The following is a 19,557-nucleotide window of genomic DNA, read 5'->3' on the forward strand; positions in this document are numbered from 1 at the left end:
AGCAAATCTCACTTTAAGAATGAATAGATCAAACTCATTTAGTATTAGATCTCCTCAACAGTTATACAGAGTAGATCTCCCAAGATCTTCTGTATCATCAAAGCTTAAAGGATTAGATACAACGTCTAGTCCTAGTATAGCAACACCTATATATCAAGATGAAGAATCTAGTAATTATTCTCCAACCCCTTCGCAAATCAACATGCTAAGTAGGGTAAAACCTAGTTTTGAAATAGACAAAGATTTCATTAGAAAAGATTTTATGGCTGAATACAATAAAGATAAAAGATTATGGTACTTCGAGAATTACAGTAAACAAGAAACTGAAACTCTTAGGGCCTTATATTATGAAGAAATGGAAGTTTCTGAAACAAACATCTATTTTTTTGATTGGTTCGAAAACCATTGTATTAAAAATAATCTTAATTATCCTTTCTGGAAAAACGTCAATCCAATCACAAAAATAAATACCACTTGGAAAACTCCTGATAATAACACTATTACTTCAGAATACCCTCCACAAACTGGAGTGAAAATAGTCATAAAAGATGGTCATGAAATCGAAGCATCTCCTTATAAGGCAGAAGCTAACAAAGTTCATCAACAATTAAATTTTGCAAATACTATGTTAACAGTCATGTCAAAGCAGCTAGAAAGAATAGAGGTTCAAAAACCCTCTATTACAACCAAAGAAGCTTCTTCATCATTTACCTTAGGAAACCCTTTGCAAACTCCTATTTTCAAAATTCCTCAATACACTAAAGAAGAATTTAATTCCTTTAATCTCTCGGGAAGTGTAGAAAAATTAAAAGAAAAATTAAACAAGCTTTCAATAAATCATTTGGATAAAGATTTAAATATCAATAAAATTAGAAAGTTTGGGCCAGATAACAACACAAGAGCCTACTATCCAAGACCTTCCTATTCTGATATGAGGTTTGAAGAAAGAAAAGAATTTATTCAAAATACCTTTAGTGGAACTAGCCTTGATGAATGGAATATCGATGGCTTTAGTGAACAAAATATATTAGATATTACGCATCAAATGATTATGGCTGCCGCAGCCTATAAAGTCCATAATAACACCGATAGAAATGCAGCATTAATGATTACTCATGGCTTCACTGGTCAGTTACGAGGCTGGTGGGACAACATCATGACCCCTGAAGATAAATCAACTATATTAGAAAAGAAAAAAGAAAATGGAGAAGAAGATGTTGTAGCAACATTAATATATACTATTATACTTCATTTCATAGGAGATCCTAGCATATTTAGAGAGAGAGCTTCAAGCCAGTTCGCTAATCTCTATTGTCCTACCATGTCCGATTACAGATGGTATAAGGACACCTTCTTCTCAAAGGTAACCTTAAGAGAAGATGGCAACAGCGCCTTCTGGAAGGAGCGCTTTATTGCAGGATTACCTAGATTAATGCAATCAAAGGTATTAGATAATTTATCACTTTTTAATCAAGGAAATCCAGTAAATTTTGGTTCGCTATCATTTGGACAATTGCATAACACTATAGTACACACAGGAATACAAGTTTGTACTGACTTCAAACTTCAAAACAAAATGCAAAAAGATATGCAAATCTCAAGAAAAGAAGTAGGTAGCTTTTGTGAACAATATGGAGTAGAACCTTTACAAGCTCCTAGTTCAAAAGCTAGAAGGATTAATAGATCCAAAACAAAGCCTTCTCAGGGCTATAAAAAGAGAAAACCATTTCAAAAGAAACCTTATGAACAAAGTCCTACTACTCAAAAACCTATAAACAAAAAAGCTGTAAATCCTAATAAAAAGAAAAATGTCTGCTGGAAATGTGGAAAGCCAGGACATTATGCAAACAAATGCAAAACTCAACAAAAAATTAATGAATTAGATTTAGACCAAAAACTCAAAGATAGTCTAATCAGTGTTCTCATTAATAGTGAAGATCATCACTACTCTTCAGAATATGAAGGAGATGAAGACCAAGATGTAAATCTGGTCGAATACTCATCTGATTCTCATTCCTCTTCAGAAGAAGAAAGAGAATGTGTTAAAGATAGTTCAGGATTCTGTGATTGTGCAGGATGCTTAGGACAAAACGTCAATATGCTAACCCAAGATCAAACTATGAGTTTAATCTCTATAATAGACAAAATGGAGGATTCTCCCTTAAGGGACGAATTTCTACAACAACTAAATCTTTTGGTCAAAAAGGAAGAAACCTTGAAAAAGGAAATTAGTCCTCCAATAAATAGCATGAATGAAATTTTTAATAGATTTCGTCCTAAACCAACCATAACCTTATCAGATCTTCAAGAAGAAGTGAAAATATTAAAAGAAGAAGTTAACCAATTAAAGCAAAATGATCTTAGCTTAGAGTTCAGATTAATGGAAATAGCTGGGATAAAAATTATAGAATCTCAAGAAACCTTAGCCAGTACCTCAGGATTAAAGCAAATACATAATGAAGAAGAAGAAGAACCCAGTGAAAGTTATCTTAATCTCCTCAACTTGGTTATAACCCATAAATGGCACTCTAAAAATAACTTTAGTCATTAATAATGATTTTCGAATCAATATAGTAGCCCTCATTGATAGTGGCGCAGATATCAATTGTATTCAGGAAGGCTTAGTCCCCACTCAATTTTATGAGAAAACCAAAGAAGGAGTCAATAGTGCAAATGGATCCAAAATGAATATTCAATACAAACTATCAAATGCAAAGATTTGCAAAAGCCAAGTTTGTTTTAGATCTTCATTTGTCCTAGTCAAAAACATGACAGAAAAAATCATTTTAGGAACTCCATTCATTTGTCTTCTATACCCTATTGATAAAATAGATGAAAAGGGAATAGTCACAACAGTCTTAGGAAAGACTATTACTTTTCCATTTATAAAACCTCCTCAGGTAAAAGAATTAAATTTATTAAAGGAAATCTCCACCTCCAAAATAAATATGATCTCTAGAAAAAAGAATCATATCAATTCTTTACAAAAAGAAATAAAATATTATAAAATAGAGGAACAGCTCAAGAGATCTAATATTCAAAAGATTATTAAGGATTTTCAAGATCGGATAGAAAAGGATCTATGTGATTTAAATCCCATGGCCTTTCATCATAGAAAAATACATACCATAACATTACTATACATAGACGGGTTTAATGAGAAAGACATCCCTACCAAAGCCCGGCCCATTCAAATGAATGAACAATATTTAAAATATTGTAGAGAAGAAATAGGAGAATATCTCAAAAAGGGCCTGATTCGCCACTCCAAATCTCCTTGGAGTTGCACAGGGTTTTATGTCATGAATGCTTCTGAGTTAGAAAGAGGAGCCCCTAGATTAGTCATTAATTACAAACCCTTAAACAAAGTATTAAAATGGATAAGATATCCATTGCCTAATAAAACAGATCTCATTAAAAGATTACATAAAGCAACAATATTCTCAAAATTTGATATGAAGTCAGGATATTATCAAATTTCGGTCAAGGAGGAGGATCGATATAAAACCGCCTTCGTTGTCCCTTTTGGTCATTATGAATGGAATGTAATGCCACAAGGTTTGAAAAATGCACCTAGTGAATATCAAAACATCATGAATGATATATTCTATCCATACATGGACTTTACCATTGTATATCTAGATGATGTCTTAGTATTCTCAAAAGGCATAGATCAGCATGTTCAACATTTAGAAAAATTTATAGAAATCATTAAGAAAAATGGATTAGTAGTTTCAGCAAAAAAGATGAAAATCTTTGAAACCAAAACCAGATTTTTAGGATATGAAATTCATCAGGGACAAATTACCCCAATACAAAGATCGTTAGAATTCGCCAAAAACTTTCCAAATGAATTAAAAGAGAAAACTCAATTACAAAGATTTCTAGGTTGTGTTAATTATGTAGCAGATTTTATCCCCAACATAAGGATAATTTGTGCCCCTTTGTTCAAAAGACGTAGGAAAAACTCTCCGCCATGGTCTGAAGAAATGAGCCATAGTGTTAGAGAAGTCAAAAGATTAGTTCAAAGTCTACCTTGTTTAGGAATACCAGATCCAGATGCTTCATTAATTATAGAAACCGATGCATCAGAATTAGGATATGGTGGGATACTTAAGCAGGTAAAACCTCAGTCTTCAAAAGAACAAATAGTTAGGTACCATTCAGGTATTTGGCACCCAGCTCAACAGAAATATTCCACAGTCAAAAAAGAAATTCTTTCAATAGTCCTATGTGTTCAAAAATTTCAAGATGATGTTTTTAATAAAAGATTTTTGATAAAAACTGATTGCAAAGCAGCACCTTCAGTTTTACAAAAGGATGTTCAAAACCTAGTTTCAAAACACATTTTTGCCAGATGGCAATCTTTACTTTCTTGCTTTGATTTTGAAATAACTCATATTAAAGGAGATAGTAACTCCCTTCCAGATTTTCTAACAAGAGAATTTTTACAGGGTAAACATGAGTGAAAAGCCCAAGTCAAAAGATCAATATGGACCCCCACTGGGTTCATCTTCAACATCCAAAGACAAAGCACTTGCAATAACTCCCCTCAAAAGTGCTGGAACATCTGCACCAGCCACCCCTTCAAAATCCTCTCAAAGACTTACTACCTCACAAATTGTCAAAACACCTCCTCAAAATCAAAAAGCTCCATTAGTCCCACTGGCTAATAAGTATACCGTATTAACTCAACCTTCTTCAAAACCCTCTGTCAAACCTGAACCAACAGAATATGTGGAAAAGCCGGAAGGCTTGTCATCCCTCATCATAGAAAAAGAATATTTCTCCTTATATCCAAAAGAAATAGCTGCCAAGTTATTGCCTCCCAACTTTCAATATGTTCCAGGACATCCCAAAAAGACCCGACTCTTTTATGAGTTCATCCTGGTGGATTCTGACTCAATAGAGGTTACTCATACCCCTGACAAACAAGGGGAGATAGCCTTTTCAAAAATTAAAATCATCAAAGTTCTTTCGGAAAAAGATTGGATTGTCCCTCTTCATTACTTCAAAAACTTTTCTAGACAGTTTGATCCACCTAGTTACAATTACTATGATTACACAGACGCTTGGTACAACGCCCTGTATCTTAGACCCTTTCAACACTCTTGGTTCATATGGTTTCATAAGGGGATTTCGCTGAACTTCCCACAATGGTTCAAAGTCTGGTTTTACCAAGTAGGTTTGGATGAATCCATTTTCCCTGAAGAAGTCAAGCCTCTATTCAAATACTTTGTCCAAAGGACCGACTTCCTCATGGAAGAAAAACTCCTCATGTTCACTGCCTCCCAAGCCATTTCATGGATATTAACTTGGGACTGGAGATCCGTTCAAGTTTTTGATGATACAGAATTATACCAGCTTTATCGAATCTTTAGGATAAAGTGGTGGGCAAAGTTCAATATTTCATTAATACAGCAAACAAAAATTGAAGCCTGGATAAAAACCTATCATCTTACTCAAAAGAGCAAGAAGCAGTTATCCGCTCCCCAGGCTCCAGGTCTCTCTCAAGAAGCCTCATTCCTTCAAGAGAAGTCAAAAATTATGGCCGAATTAGCTTCAGCTAGCTCACCCAAAGAATTTCAACAAAAAATAGACATGATAAGCCAAAAGTCAGGCTCAGATACATCATCAGTCAACAGTCGACACTACCTCCAAGATAATGAGGATGACTGTGAAGGCATCAATTATCATCCGTATGACTAAAGACAAAAGAGTCATCATCAACACTCTTCATCATGGCAGACAAGGAATCTGCTTTTCATTATCAAAGTTTTCATTATTGTAACTAGGGCTACTTTAAATCAAGTCTAGTTACTTTATCATTAACTATAGTTACCTTTTGTAAACCAGAATTACTTTTCGAAAAGTAATCATGGTTAAGTCTTGTTTAAATAGGTAGCCAAGTTAGAGTAGAGGGCATCGGGTTTTTTACCTACCTCTCTCTCTCTCTCTCTCTCTCTCTCTCTATGTTTGTAATCCCTGCAGTTCATCTTTGAATAAAAGCTTTCTTCTGTAAGTACTCTGAGTTTTCATTTTTTTTCATTATTTGCAAAATGTTTTTTAGCTTCCGCCTCCCAATCTGGCTGACCAACGGACTCACTACCTCTCAGGTTTTACGGCCGGAAGCTAAAAAACATTTTGCAAATAATGAAAAAAAATGAAAACTCAGAGTACTTACAGAAGAAAGCTTTTATTCAAAGATGAACTGCAGGGATTACAAACATAGCTTTGCACAAATTATCCTTATGTTGGGGATAAAATCTGCTACATAATTAACACAACCTAGAAATCTTTGTAATTGAGTTTTCTCTTTTAATTCATTTGGAAAGTTTTTGGCGAATTCTAACGATCTTTGTATTGGGGTAATTTGTCCCTGATGAATTTCATATCCTAAAAATCTGGTTTTGGTTTCAAAGATTTTCATCTTTTTTGCTGAAACTACTAATCCATTTTTCTTAATGATTTCTATAAATTTTTCTAAATGTTGAACATGCTGATCTATGCCTTTTGAGAATACTAAGACATCATCTAGATATACAATGGTAAAGTCCATGTATGGATAGAATATATCATTCATGATGTTTTGATATTCACTAGGTGCATTTTTCAAACCTTGTGGCATTACATTCCATTCATAATGACCAAAAGGGACAACGAAGGCGGTTTTATATCGATCCTCCTCCTTGACCGAAATTTGATAATATCCTGACTTCATATCAAATTTTGAGAATATTGTTGCTTTATGTAATCTTTTAATGAGATCTGTTTTATTAGGCAATGGATATCTTATCCATTTTAATACTTTGTTTAAGGGTTTGTAATTAATGACTAATCTAGGGGCTCCTCTTTCTAACTCAGAAGCATTCATGACATAAAACCCTGTGCAACTCCAAGGAGATTTGGAGTGGCGAATCAGGCCCTTTTTGAGATATTCTCCTATTTCTTCTCTACAATATTTTAAATATTGTTCATTCATTTGAATGGGCCGGGCTTTGGTAGGGATGTCTTTCTCATTAAACCCGTCTATGTATAGTAATGTTATGGTATGTATTTTTCTATGATGAAAGGCCATGGGATTTAAATCACATAGATCCTTTTCTATCCGATCTTGAAAATCCTTAATAATCTTTTGAATATTAGATCTCTTGAGCTGTTCCTCTATTTTATAATATTTTATTTCTTTTTGTAAAGAATTGATATGATTCTTTTTTCTAGAGATCATATTTATTTTGGAGGTGGAGATTTCCTTTAATAAATTTAATTCTTTTACCTGAGGAGGTTTTATAAATGGAAAAGTAATAGTCTTTCCTAAGACTGTTGTGACTATTCCCTTTTCATCTATTTTATCAATAGGGTATAGAAGACAAATGAATGGAGTTCCTAAAATGATTTTTTCTGTCATGTTTTTGACTAGGACAAATGAAGATCTAAAACAAACTTGGCTTTTGCAAATCTTTGCATTTGATAGTTTGTATTGAATATTCATTTTGGATCCATTTGCACTATTGACTCCTTCTTTGGTTTTCTCATAAAATTGAGTGGGGACTAAGCCTTCCTGAATACAATTGATATCTGCGCCACTATCAATGAGGGCTACTATATTGATTCGAAAATCATTATTAATGACTAAAGTTATTTTTAGAGTGCCATTTATGGGTTATAACCAAGTTGAGGAGATTAAGATAACTTTCACTGGGTTCTTCTTCTTCTTCATTATGTATTTGCTTTAATCCTGAGGTACTGGCTAAGGTTTCTTGAGATTCTATAATTTTTATCCCAGCTATTTCCATTAATCTGAACTCTAAGCTAAGATCATTTTGCTTTAATTGGTTAACTTCTTCTTTTAATATTTTCACTTCTTCTTGAAGATCTGATAAGGTTATGGTTGGTTTAGGACGAAATCTATTAAAAATTTCATTCATGCTATTTATTGGAGGACTAATTTCCTTTTTCAAGGTTTCTTCCTTTTTGACCAAAAGATTTAGTTGTTGTAGAAATTCGTCCCTTAAGGGAGAATCCTCCATTTTGTCTATTATAGAGATTAAACTCATAGTTTGATCTTGGGTTAGCATATTGACGTTTTGTCCTAAGCATCCTGCACAATCACAGAATCCTGAACTATCTTTAACACATTCTCTTTCTTCTTCTGAAGAGGAATGAGAATCAGATGAGTATTCGACCAGATTTACATCTTGGTCTTCATCTCCTTCATATTCTGAAGAGTAGTGAGGATCTTCACTATTAATGAGAACACTGATTAGACTATCTTTGAGTTTTTGGTCTAAATCTAATTCATTAATTTTTTGTTGAGTTTTGCATTTGTTTGCATAATGTCCTGGCTTTCCACATTTCCAGCAGACATTTTTCTTTTTATTAGGATTTACAGCTTTTTTGTTTATAGGTTTTTGAGTAGTAGGACTTTGTTCATAAGGTTTCTTTTGAAATGGTTTTCTCTTTTTATAGCCCTGAGAAGGCTTTGTTTTGGATCTATTAATCCTTCTAGCTTTTGAACTAGGAGCTTGTAAAGGTTCTACTCCATATTGTTCACAAAAGCTACCTACTTCTTTTCTTGAGATTTGCATATCTTTTTGCATTTTGTTTTGAAGTTTGAAGTCAGTACAAACTTGTATTCCTGTGTGTACTATAGTGTTATGCAATTGTCCAAATGATAGCGAACCAAAATTTACTGGATTTCCTTGATTAAAAAGTGATAAATTATCTAATACCTTTGATTGCATTAATCTAGGTAATCCTGCAATAAAGCGCTCCTTCCAGAAGGCGCTGTTGCCATCTTCTCTTAAGGTTACCTTTGAGAAGAAGGTGTCCTTATACCATCTGTAATCGGACATGGTAGGACAATAGAGATTAGCGAGCTGGCTTGAAGCTCTCTCTCTAAATATGCTAGGATCTCCTATGAAATGAAGTATAATAGTATATATTAATGTTGCTACAGCATCTTCTTCTCCATTTTCTTTTTTCTTTTCTAATATAGTTGATTTATCTTCAGGGGTCATGATGTTGTCCCACCAGCCTCGTAACTGACCAGTGAAGCCATGAGTAATCATTAATGCTGCATTTCTATCGGTGTTATTATGGACTTTATAGGCTGTGGCAGCCATAATCATTTGATGCGTAATATCTAATATATTTTGTTCACTAAAGCCATCGATATTCCATTCATCAAGGCTAGTTCCACTAAAGGTATTTTGAATAAATTCTTTTCTTTCTTCAAACCTCATATCAGAATAGGAAGGTCTTGGATAGTAGGCTCTTGTGTTGTTATCTGGCCCAAACTTTCTAATTTTATTGATATTTAAATCTTTATCCAAATGATTTATTGAAAGCTTGTTTAATTTTTCTTTTAATTTTTCTACACTTCCCGAGAGATTAAAGGAATTAAATTCTTCTTTAGTGTATTGAGGAATTTTGAAAATAGGAGTTTGCAAAGGGTTTCCTAAGGTAAATGATGAAGAAGCTTCTTTGGTTGTAATAGAGGGTTTTTGAACCTCTATTCTTTCTAGCTGCTTTGACATGACTGTTAACATAGTATTTGCAAAATTTAATTGTTGATGAACTTTGTTAGCTTCTGCCTTATAAGGAGATGCTTCGATTTCATGACCATCTTTTATGACTATTTTCACTCCAGTTTGTGGAGGGTATTCTGAAGTAATAGTGTTATTATCAGGAGTTTTCCAAGTGGTATTTATTTTTGTGATTGGATTGACGTTTTTCCAGAAAGGATAATTAAGATTATTTTTAATACAATGGTTTTCGAACCAATCAAAAAAATAGATGTTTGTTTCAGAAACTTCCATTTCTTCATAATATAAGGCCCTAAGAGTTTCAGTTTCTTGTTTACTGTAATTCTCGAAGTACCATAATCTTTTATCTTTATTGTATTCAGCCATAAAATCTTTTCTAATGAAATCTTTGTCTATTTCAAAACTAGGTTTTACCCTACTTAGCATGTTGATTTGCGAAGGGGTTGGAGAATAATTACTAGATTCTTCATCTTGATATATAGGTGTTGCTATACTAGGACTAGACGTTGTATCTAATCCTTTAAGCTTTGATGATACAGAAGATCTTGGGAGATCTACTCTGTATAACTGTTGAGGAGATCTAATACTAAATGAGTTTGATCTATTCATTCTTAAAGTGAGATTTGCTCCTTCTTGAAACAATTCTCTTACTTGAGTATTATGAACTTTTGGTTGAGGCAGGGAATTCTTGAATACCCATTCCTCAGGAACTTTACTCATAACTTCTTCATGAGTAAGTTTCTTTGGAACTTGTACTGAAGATCTTTTAAGGTTTGCTTCTAGCATAATGGTTTCTTGTTTGGGTGAAGATCTTAAAGCTTTAAAATTATAATTGATTTTTGAAACTTTATAATATACTCTATATATTATTGAGAAAGGATCACTTTCTTCTTCAAAAATATCATTGTTTGCTAATAGATCTAATTGTATGGCATTTTTGGTCCAACTATTCTGAAGATTCATAGCATAGTTTGGATAGCAGTTAAAGAAAACAGGACCATCATGAAGGTTTGATTCTAAGACTGCAATTAACGAATCTTGTGGCTTTAATAGCCTCATATCTCTTAACATTACTATTATAGGAGAATTGATTCCTAAACGAAAGTTAGGTTTTGCAGCTACTTGTATTAAACCTACATGAATGAAGTTAAAACCATCTTTAATGTGTTGATCTAGAACATCTTCATTTAATAATTTTATAGTACTTGTGTGATCAGAACTATGTTGACAACATTCTATTGTAAAAATAGAATCATCTGCTCTATTGAATAAAGTGTGTTGTTTATATATTTTTTTCTTTTTAACTATAGGGATTGACCAATTTTGAAGTGCTCTTTCTATTGAAGCTATTTCTAACTCTTGTTGGGCTACCCTAGAGAGTTCTTGATCTTGGTTACTAGAACCAGAGTTGGATGTTGATGGAATCATGATCTGTTTGTTCTTTCCTAAACTTATTTCACTTAGGGTTTTGATTAATCTAGCCATGTTATTTCTAAAGGGACTTAAGAATGGTAATGTTTCTTCCCAATCTGGCTGACCAACGGACTCACTACCTCTCAGGTTTTACGGCCGGGACCACTAGACTCCAGGGATACCTCACACTAGATTCTTAAGAACTCTAAGTGAAATGAACAAGGTGATTAATTAAAACAGTAAGAAGAAATACAGTTGCAGAAAAACAAAAGATTAGATCCAACAAAAACTAACTACTGATTCCAGAACCCTTCCCTCACGGGAATAGGCTCTGATACCAGAAGTTGCGGAAGCTAAAAAACATTTTGCAAATAATGAAAAAAAATGAAAACTCAGAGTACTTACAGAAGAAAGCAATTATTTGCAAAATGTTTTTTAGCTTCCGCAACTTCTGGTATCAGAGCCTATTCCCGTGAGGGAAGGGTTCTGGAATCAGTAGTTAGTTTTTGTTGGATCTAATCTTTTGTTTTTCTGCAACTGTATTTCTTCTTACTGTTTTAATTAATCACCTTGTTCATTTCACTTAGAGTTCTTAAGAATCTAGTGTGAGGTATCCCTGGAGTCTAGTGGTCCCGGCCGTAAAACCTGAGAGGTAGTGAGTCCGTTGGTCAGCCAGATTGGGAAGAAACATTACCATTCTTAAGTCCCTTTAGAAATAACATGGCTAGATTAATCAAAACCCTAAGTGAAATAAGTTTAGGAAAGAACAAACAGATCATGATTCCATCAACATCCAACTCTGGTTCTAGTAACCAAGATCAAGAACTCTCTAGGGTAGCCCAACAAGAGTTAGAAATAGCTTCAATAGAAAGAACACTTCAAAATTGGTCAATCCCTATAGTTAAAAAGAAAGAAATATATAAACAACACACTTTATTCAATAGAGCAGATGATTCTATTTTTACAATAGAATGTTGTCAACATAGTTCTGATCACACAAGTACTATAAAATTATTAAATGAAGATGTTCTAGATCAACACATTAAAGATGGTTTTAACTTCATTCATGTAGGTTTAATACAAGTAGCTGCAAAACCTAACTTTCGTTTAGGAATCAATTCTCCTATAATAGTAATGTTAAGAGATATGAGGCTATTAAAGCCACAAGATTCGTTAATTGCAGTCTTAGAATCAAACCTTCATGATGGTCCTGTTTTCTTTAACTGCTATCCAAACTATGCTATGAATCTTCAGAATAGTTGGACCAAAAATGCCATACAATTAGATCTATTAGCAAACAATGATATTTTTGAAGAAGAAAGTGATCCTTTCTCAATAATATATAGAGTATATTATAAAGTTTCAAAAATCAATTATAATTTTAAAGCTTTAAGATCTTCACCCAAACAAGAAACCATTATGCTAGAAGCAAACCTTAAAAGATCTTCAGTACAAGTTCCAAAGAAACTTACTCATGAAGAAGTTATGAGTAAAGTTCCTGAGGAATGGGTATTCAAGAATTCCCTGCCTCAACCAAAAGTTCATAATACTCAAGTAAGAGAATTGTTTCAAGAAGGAGCAAATCTCACTTTAAGAATGAATAGATCAAACTCATTTAGTATTAGATATATATATATATATATAACTTTTGTTTTCAAAAAAAAAAAAACAGTAAGATCAAATTGTGTTTTAACAAACTGAAAAAAATGTTTAATAAGCTGTGGTGCCTCTGATTTGTTCTTCATGAGAACAACCCATGTATACCAACTATGATCATCAACAATAGTCAAGAAAAATCTGTGGCCAGTATATGTGACAGTTTTATATGGTCCCCACACATCAATATGCAAAAGATCAAAATTATTCTTTGAAATATGATGATTAGAAGGAAAAGCAAACCGATGATACTTTGCCAATGGACAAATAGGACAAGTTTTTATTTCATGTGAAAGAGAAACAGGTATCTTACAATTTGTAGGTAACAAAGCTTGATACTGAAAAGATAAATGTCCTAATCTATAGTGCCATAGACATTTGGCTACCTTAGGACAAGGTGTAAAAGTAGAAAAGACAGAACTAGTTTCTGGACTAGTTACAGCAGAAGTAAAAGAAGAAACAGAGTTCAAAGTACATGACTTAGCCATTGTCCTAGAATCTAGGTAATACAAGCCAGATTGCGGATTAGCCTTCCCAATCATCCTCAAAGTGAGGCTGTCCTGTATGACAAGAAGGTGTTTTTCCAAAATGATTTTGTAAGTAGAATAAGTATCAAACAAAGCTGTAGCAGATAACAAATTATACTGAAAAGAAGGGACTTGGAAAACATTTTTCAGCACAAGATTTGGTGATAAAAGCACAGTGCCAATGCCTTGAACTGAAATAAGTGCTTTGTTTGGTAAAGTAACAGTGGCTGAATGCACATAATCATATTGGGAAAACAAAGAATAATCATAGCAAATATGATGTGTGGCTCCCGAATCAACTATCCACAAATTTCTGAGCCTATGATGCATCATAGAAGAGGTATTAGTCATGACAATACCTGAGTTTTATCCAGAAGATTCAGGAGCATCATCCGAGGCCTGAGAAGTTGTGAGTTGAGTTGTGAGCAATTGAATCAATTGAGTACATTGATCGGGAGACAGAGTTGTGATAGCATTCTGGCCTTCATGTGTGTGCTGGTGATTGCCAGAGGCTTGACCAGCAACCGCAGTGGTGCGAGGCTTGGATTTTGGTTTCATTCCTGGTGGATAACCATGGAGTTTGAAACACTTTGCAGCAGTGTGGCCAGGAATGCCATAATGAGAACAAATTGGGCGATCTTTCTTGGAGTTCTTTGTCTTGTCAGCAGAGTCGGAAGAACGAGAGCCTCCCTGGGAGCTAGCTTGTGCAGCAAAGGGTTGAGATGAATGATCTGAACTACCATTACCAGTGCTGACCTCTCGCTGCTTCTCCTCTTGGATTACAAGGGAGAAAACCTTGTTGATCGGTGGGATAGGATCCATGAGCAGGAGAGAACCACGGACTTGAGAGAAAGAATCATTCAATCCCATCAAGAAAGACATAACATGCTCTGTTTCAGAATGAACAAGAAGCGGTTGAATTGCTCCACAAACACAATTCACAACAGGCTTGTATGTGAGCAATTCATCCCAAATTGTCTTCAATTTGGTGTAGTAAACACTCACAGAATCGGATCTTTGATGAAGACTCATCAATTCACGACGAAGCTAGAAGACGCGAGGTCCATTCTTCTGTGCAAAGCGCTCACGCAGATCGTTCCAGATTTCCATGGCGGTGCCAGAGTACATGATGCTTGCCACAATTTCTTTGGACACGGAATTGAAAATCCAAGAAATCACAACGTTGTAGCTGCGATTCCATGCGCGATAGTGCGAATCAAAAGCTTCGGGACACGGTAGCGAACCATCGATGAAGGGGATCTTGTTCTTCACCGAGAGAGCAACAAGCATCGATCGACTCCAGGTATTGTAGTTGGATCCCGTCAATGGCTGCGAGACCAAGACCAAACCAGGGCCATCAGAGTGATGCAGATAGTAGGGATCGGAAAAATCCTCCATTGATGAAGAGGAAGCAGCGACTGAATCAGAGAGAACAGGGAAAGTCGATTCCAATCGATCTCAAGATCAATATGGGAACGAAGAAGAGAGAGAGTGCGGAAGAGAAACTCGCTCTGATACCATATAGAATGTTGATTTCTGAATCAGTGAATCAATTCATTGATCAATTGTTGATTATATACATCAGCTAAAAGGAAAAGAAAGTAACAAACTCTCTAACTGATTCTAACTAAGCTAACAAACTCTCTAATTGATTCTAACTAAGTTAACACTAGCTCTAACCAACTCTCTAATTAAAACGTGTTTCATAAACTAACACGTGTTAATATAATTACACGTATTATCATATAAACAATTTAATACAAATAAATGGGGTCCCCAAGTTACCTCAAGTAGATCATCTAGGTATAATAAGTGAGTAAAAAAGCCAGCTGATATCAAGAAAAACAATTGCATCCTTGTAAGGGGCACCTGCAAATAAAGTTTATGATATGAGGAAGCATCCAATAAGCATACTTATCATTGATCACAAGGTCATAAAAACCAACAATAAAGGGAAAGATTGAGAATAAATAGAAACTGAGATTCTCGCTTGCTACTTCCATGTAATGATTTGGAGCCCAAGAATTGCAATCCAAGCAATAACTAAGGAATTAACTGAGCAGAGGTCAGCGAGCAAGAGTGACTCACCATGGAAACAGAATCAAGGTGTCTCTGAGATTCTCGCTTGCTCCTTGCTCTAAAATTAGAGCTAGGTTCAATACCAAATTGAATTTGACATAGCGCCCCCATCAATGTATATAGCAAACGCTGGCAGGAAAGGAAAGGAGCATCTCCTCACCATTGGCATTCAGATCATTAAAAAAGATCCCTCCAAGGCCTTTCCTTTCACCTAAATGCTGAATACAGAACGAATAAAGAAAAACAATCAGCAACAATAAGTGCCATACCATGCAAGTTCAATTGAATGAAATATACACAACGAATCCACTCTAACACCTTAAATATGACACAAGGCATCAATCTAATTACGCTACTCAACTCATATACTCTAAAATGGGAGCACTGTGCATGACAACTGACAAGCAAGAGGCTAGAACAGATATCAGTACTAATAAGGTCACAATTTGTAAACCCAGTATAATTAATGCCTACATTTGCATTTTCAGTTTGGAAATCAAATTAACAATGCAGTTAAGAAAAAAAATTAAATTATTTGATACACCACCTAAGGTGTTAAAACTCCTTAATAATCACAGTTGCAAGTTAGCATCAAGATAGATGTTCCAGAGTTTCTGCCACTTATTGTCATCATACGATATACCACTCCCTCATGTTTCCTGAATGATATGTCAAATTATCAGCTACATAGACTTCTCCATGTGATAATATCTACACTACCATCTAAACACTTCACTGCTGCTTTTGCTGCCCAGCATCACAAATCTTCTTGCCATTCCATCGCCTCACCAACAGCCATCACAGTTAACATTAACAACCATTTGTTTCATGTTTATTATAGCATCCAATTCATCCAATATGGAGTTTACCAAATTTGATGATAACGAACAGAAAGAAAGTGTACATGTTATCAAACAGGCCCTGAGACTACAGCTACATATTGTATCAAAATGCTACATTATGTGAAAAAAGCTGAGCTGAAAAATTATACCTTGACATAAAGTAATCATCACAGCTTTTCCCGAGTCAGGAGTTAAAAGTAAGAACAAACTTGAGTTACCGATTGGACATCATACTGTTCATGAAGCGGTTGTTTTCTTCATCAATGACAAAATGTTTCAAATGAATGGCCAGCCTAATAAGAGTTTCAAACCAGCATTTCTAGACATGTACACCGGATAAGCTCACGCCGGCCATGATGAAACTATTATCAGTAATAATCAATCCTGTGACTATTTTAACAACTAACTTTACTCAATTGTTTGCAACTGCCCACATAAAGCAATCAACAGCTCATTTTGATAAAACCTGTTATGAATTATTCAATTCATTCAACAGTTTCCACAATCTCATTTAAACTTGAATTGTAACGGGTCTTATACCCAGCATCCTTGATGTCCATCGTCAACTTGTCCAAGATATCATATATCTCGCCACTTTGAGGGTGCTTCTCATCTCTAGATACAAAGTAGTTCACAAGCCCACCAATCTCAACCAAACTACATCCCATTTCCTTATGCAAGCCTTTTTCCGTAATCTGATTTCTCACTCTATCAACATTTTCCCACTCTCCTTCCTCTGCGTAGATATTTGAGAGTAAAACATGATATCCTGCCACTCTTTTCTCTGTCTCCATACTAAGCAACTTTTCAGCAACAACTTTTCCCAACTCAAAGTACCCATGATTTTTGCAAGCCCCAAGAATAGATCCCCAGATTTCCATTACATTACCATCCTCACCCAATTGCTTGACAAACTCATAGGCTTCAACAACCCTCCCAACCCTTCCTAACATGTCTGCAACACAACAATAATGTTCAGTTGAGGGCTTAATCTTATGTATTTTCACCATGGACTCAAATATTTCAAGACCTTCATCAACCAAACCAGCATAACTACAAGCAGATAAGATGGCAACAAAAGCTACTGCATCAGGCTTGATGCCAGATCTCAGCATAGAATCATACAAGGTAAGAGCTCTCCTACCCATCCCATGCTGGCCATAACTCATCATCATTGTGGTGTATGTGACCGAATTCTTCTCAGGCATTCTGTTAAATACGTTTTCCGCATAACTGATCGCACCTGATTTAGAATATGTGTCAACTAAAGCAGTTCCCGCATACACATTTTGGTCCATGAAATGGCGTATGGAGAATCCATGAAGTTGGGTAGCAAATGCTATGCTCCCCGTTGAACTACAAGCAGGGAGAATTGATGATAAGGTCACTGCATTAGGTATTACCTTGTGCAACAATGCCTCCCTGAGAGTGAGAATGGCTTTCTCATTGAGCCCGTTCTGAGTATAACCTGCGATCATAGCATTCCACGAGGCCTGATCTCTATCACTCGGGCAGTTCTGCTCAAATAACATTTCAGAAGTCCTGATCAAGCCAGATTTTGCATACATATCAATCAAATAACTCTCCATTCCCTCAGATTGTATCCCATGACGGATTAGAAAAGCATGAGTTTGCCTTCCAACATACGAGTTCCTGAGATTAGAAGCTGCAGAAAGGAGGGCAGTGACAGTGATAGAATCAATTATGAACATTTGCTTCTGCATCTCACACACAAGCAAAAGTGCTTCCTCATCCAAACCATTCTGCACGAATGCAGTGATTATGGTATTCCACGAAACAGCATCCCTTTCAGACATCTTCTCAAAAACCTTAAACGCTGTATCAATAGAATTGCACCTCGAGTACATCGCAATTACAGCATTGACAATAATAACTGGCAAAAGAGGCAAGCTTTTCAGAATAAACCCATGCAGCTGCTCAGCCAAATGGACTTCCTGAAGCTGTGAGACGGCAGTAATAACCGAGAGAAAAGTTACATCATCGCACACGGCTTCCTCGGACTCCAAGGCTCTAATGAAAACATCAATTGCTTGAACAGGAAGATTATTCTGAACATAGGCAGCAATCATGGTGTTCCAGACCTCTGTGTTTTTGCAGGGACATTGATCAAACACCTTGCGCGCATAATCGAGACAACCGAGATCAGCAAACATAAGTATTGCCGAGCTGACAACAAAGACATCATTGACATACTCATGACCAAATTTAAGAAGAAATCCATAAAACAAGTGAGCAATTCTAGGATCACCGAATTTGGAGACAGCAGGGAAGAGATTAACAAAAGTAACAGGAGTTGGAGTAACAGAGAGCTTGACAAACGTAGTGAAAGCGTGAAGTGCTTGGAAGTGGCGGTGGGTCTTGACATACCATGAAATCAAGGTGTTCCAAGCGACGACGTTTCGCTTTCGCATGAGGCGGAAGACTTTGAGGACATAGTCTTGTTGGGGAAGAGTAGCGGAGATGGGAAGGCAGGAGGAGTACATGTTGAGGAGGGAATTGTAGACGACTCTGCTGGGAGCAGGGAGGGAGTTGGATTGGGAGCGGAGGAAGTGGGAGTGGAGAGCTTTACCGGCCATGAGGTCGCCGGTGAGGGCACAGGCTTTGAGAGTGGAAGAGAAGGTGTAGGAATCGAAGTGGGTGGAGGGAGTGGCGGTTCTCATGTGGGCATAGAGGAGGAGAGCGTCGAGGGGCATGTGGTTACAGATGAAGCCGATGATGACGGTGTTCCAGACGGCGGTGGAAGGGCGAGGGAGAGTGTCGAGGAGGTGGCGAGCGAGGTGAGGTTGGCCTTGTTGGCAGAGGTTGCTTAAGCGAGAACGAATGCTGGTACTGATGGCGTTGTTCTTCTCCTTGAGGTTGACGAATGAGTTGGGAAGAAGGGATGAAGGAAGAGGAACTACCGGAGAAGCCATGATGATACTGATACCACTGGATTGGTTCATTCTTCTTCTTTCATTCTATCATGCGGTTCAAGTTATCCCTTCAATCTTAATCCATTTCGATCGCAAAATCCGCCACAAAGTCCTTGTCTTTAAGGCCCCGTCGCTAATTCCACATCAAACATAGGTTTTTGTGACGGATTCATTTCCGTCGCAAGTAACCACATGTTGGCAAAATTGTTTTAAGCTATATTTTTTGCCAAATTTTTCTTACATTATTTAAAATAAAAAAAAACCTAGAAACGGTGACAAAGAAAACATGTGTAAAAAAATATTATTTTTTGACATTGTATGATGTTTTGTTATACTAAGCAATCACTTATTAATCAATTATGAGAGATCAATAATAAAAAAGACATGAAAAAAATTTAAAAGAAAAATCATCATCTTCGAAAAAAATCATCACCTATAGAGAGGATGGATTAAACAAGCATCTAAAGTTTTTTTTTTAAAGACTCTACTTTCAAAAGTTGATTAAAGTAAACAACCAACTCCTCCAAGGTAAAAGGGAGGGGATTGGAAGATATACACC

At 35.7% G+C, this 19,557-nt stretch overlaps 1 protein-coding gene across 4 annotated transcripts; it reads right to left on the reverse strand.

The window, feature by feature from the left end:
• Positions 1-1,019: 1,019 nt before the first annotated feature.
• Positions 1,020-19,081, reverse strand: LOC130732854 (pentatricopeptide repeat-containing protein At3g22150, chloroplastic). 4 transcript variants are annotated; one of them, XM_057584854.1, is made up of 5 exons: positions 16,215-19,081; positions 15,233-15,441; positions 14,930-15,013; positions 13,504-14,680; positions 1,020-1,163 (listed from the first exon to the last, which is right to left on the reverse strand). In XM_057584854.1, the coding sequence occupies exon 1, from the start codon at positions 19,026-19,028 to the stop codon at positions 16,551-16,553; it is 2,478 nt and encodes an 825-aa protein (XP_057440837.1). In that variant the 5' UTR covers positions 19,029-19,081; the 3' UTR covers positions 1,020-1,163; positions 13,504-14,680; positions 14,930-15,013; positions 15,233-15,441; positions 16,215-16,550. The 4 variants fall into 4 exon arrangements, with proteins under 4 accessions (XP_057440837.1, XP_057440839.1, XP_057440838.1 ...); XM_057584855.1 differs by lacking the exon at positions 1,020-1,163 and adding an exon at positions 12,878-13,177 and having other exon boundaries at positions 13,504-14,655; XM_057584852.1 differs by lacking the exon at positions 1,020-1,163 and adding an exon at positions 12,878-13,177.
• Between the last annotated feature and the right edge of the window lie 476 nt (positions 19,082-19,557).

The sequence above is a fragment of the Lotus japonicus genome, chromosome 1, assembly GCF_012489685.1.
Source record: "Lotus japonicus ecotype B-129 chromosome 1, LjGifu_v1.2".
NCBI classification, from domain to species: domain Eukaryota; kingdom Viridiplantae; phylum Streptophyta; class Magnoliopsida; order Fabales; family Fabaceae; genus Lotus; species Lotus japonicus.

What these genes read in the sequence shown, in the direction of transcription:
- LOC130732854 (XM_057584856.1), bottom strand. Translation starts at nt 19,028, where the DNA reads ATGAACCAATCCAGTGGTATCAGTATCATCATGGCTTCTCCGGTAGTT.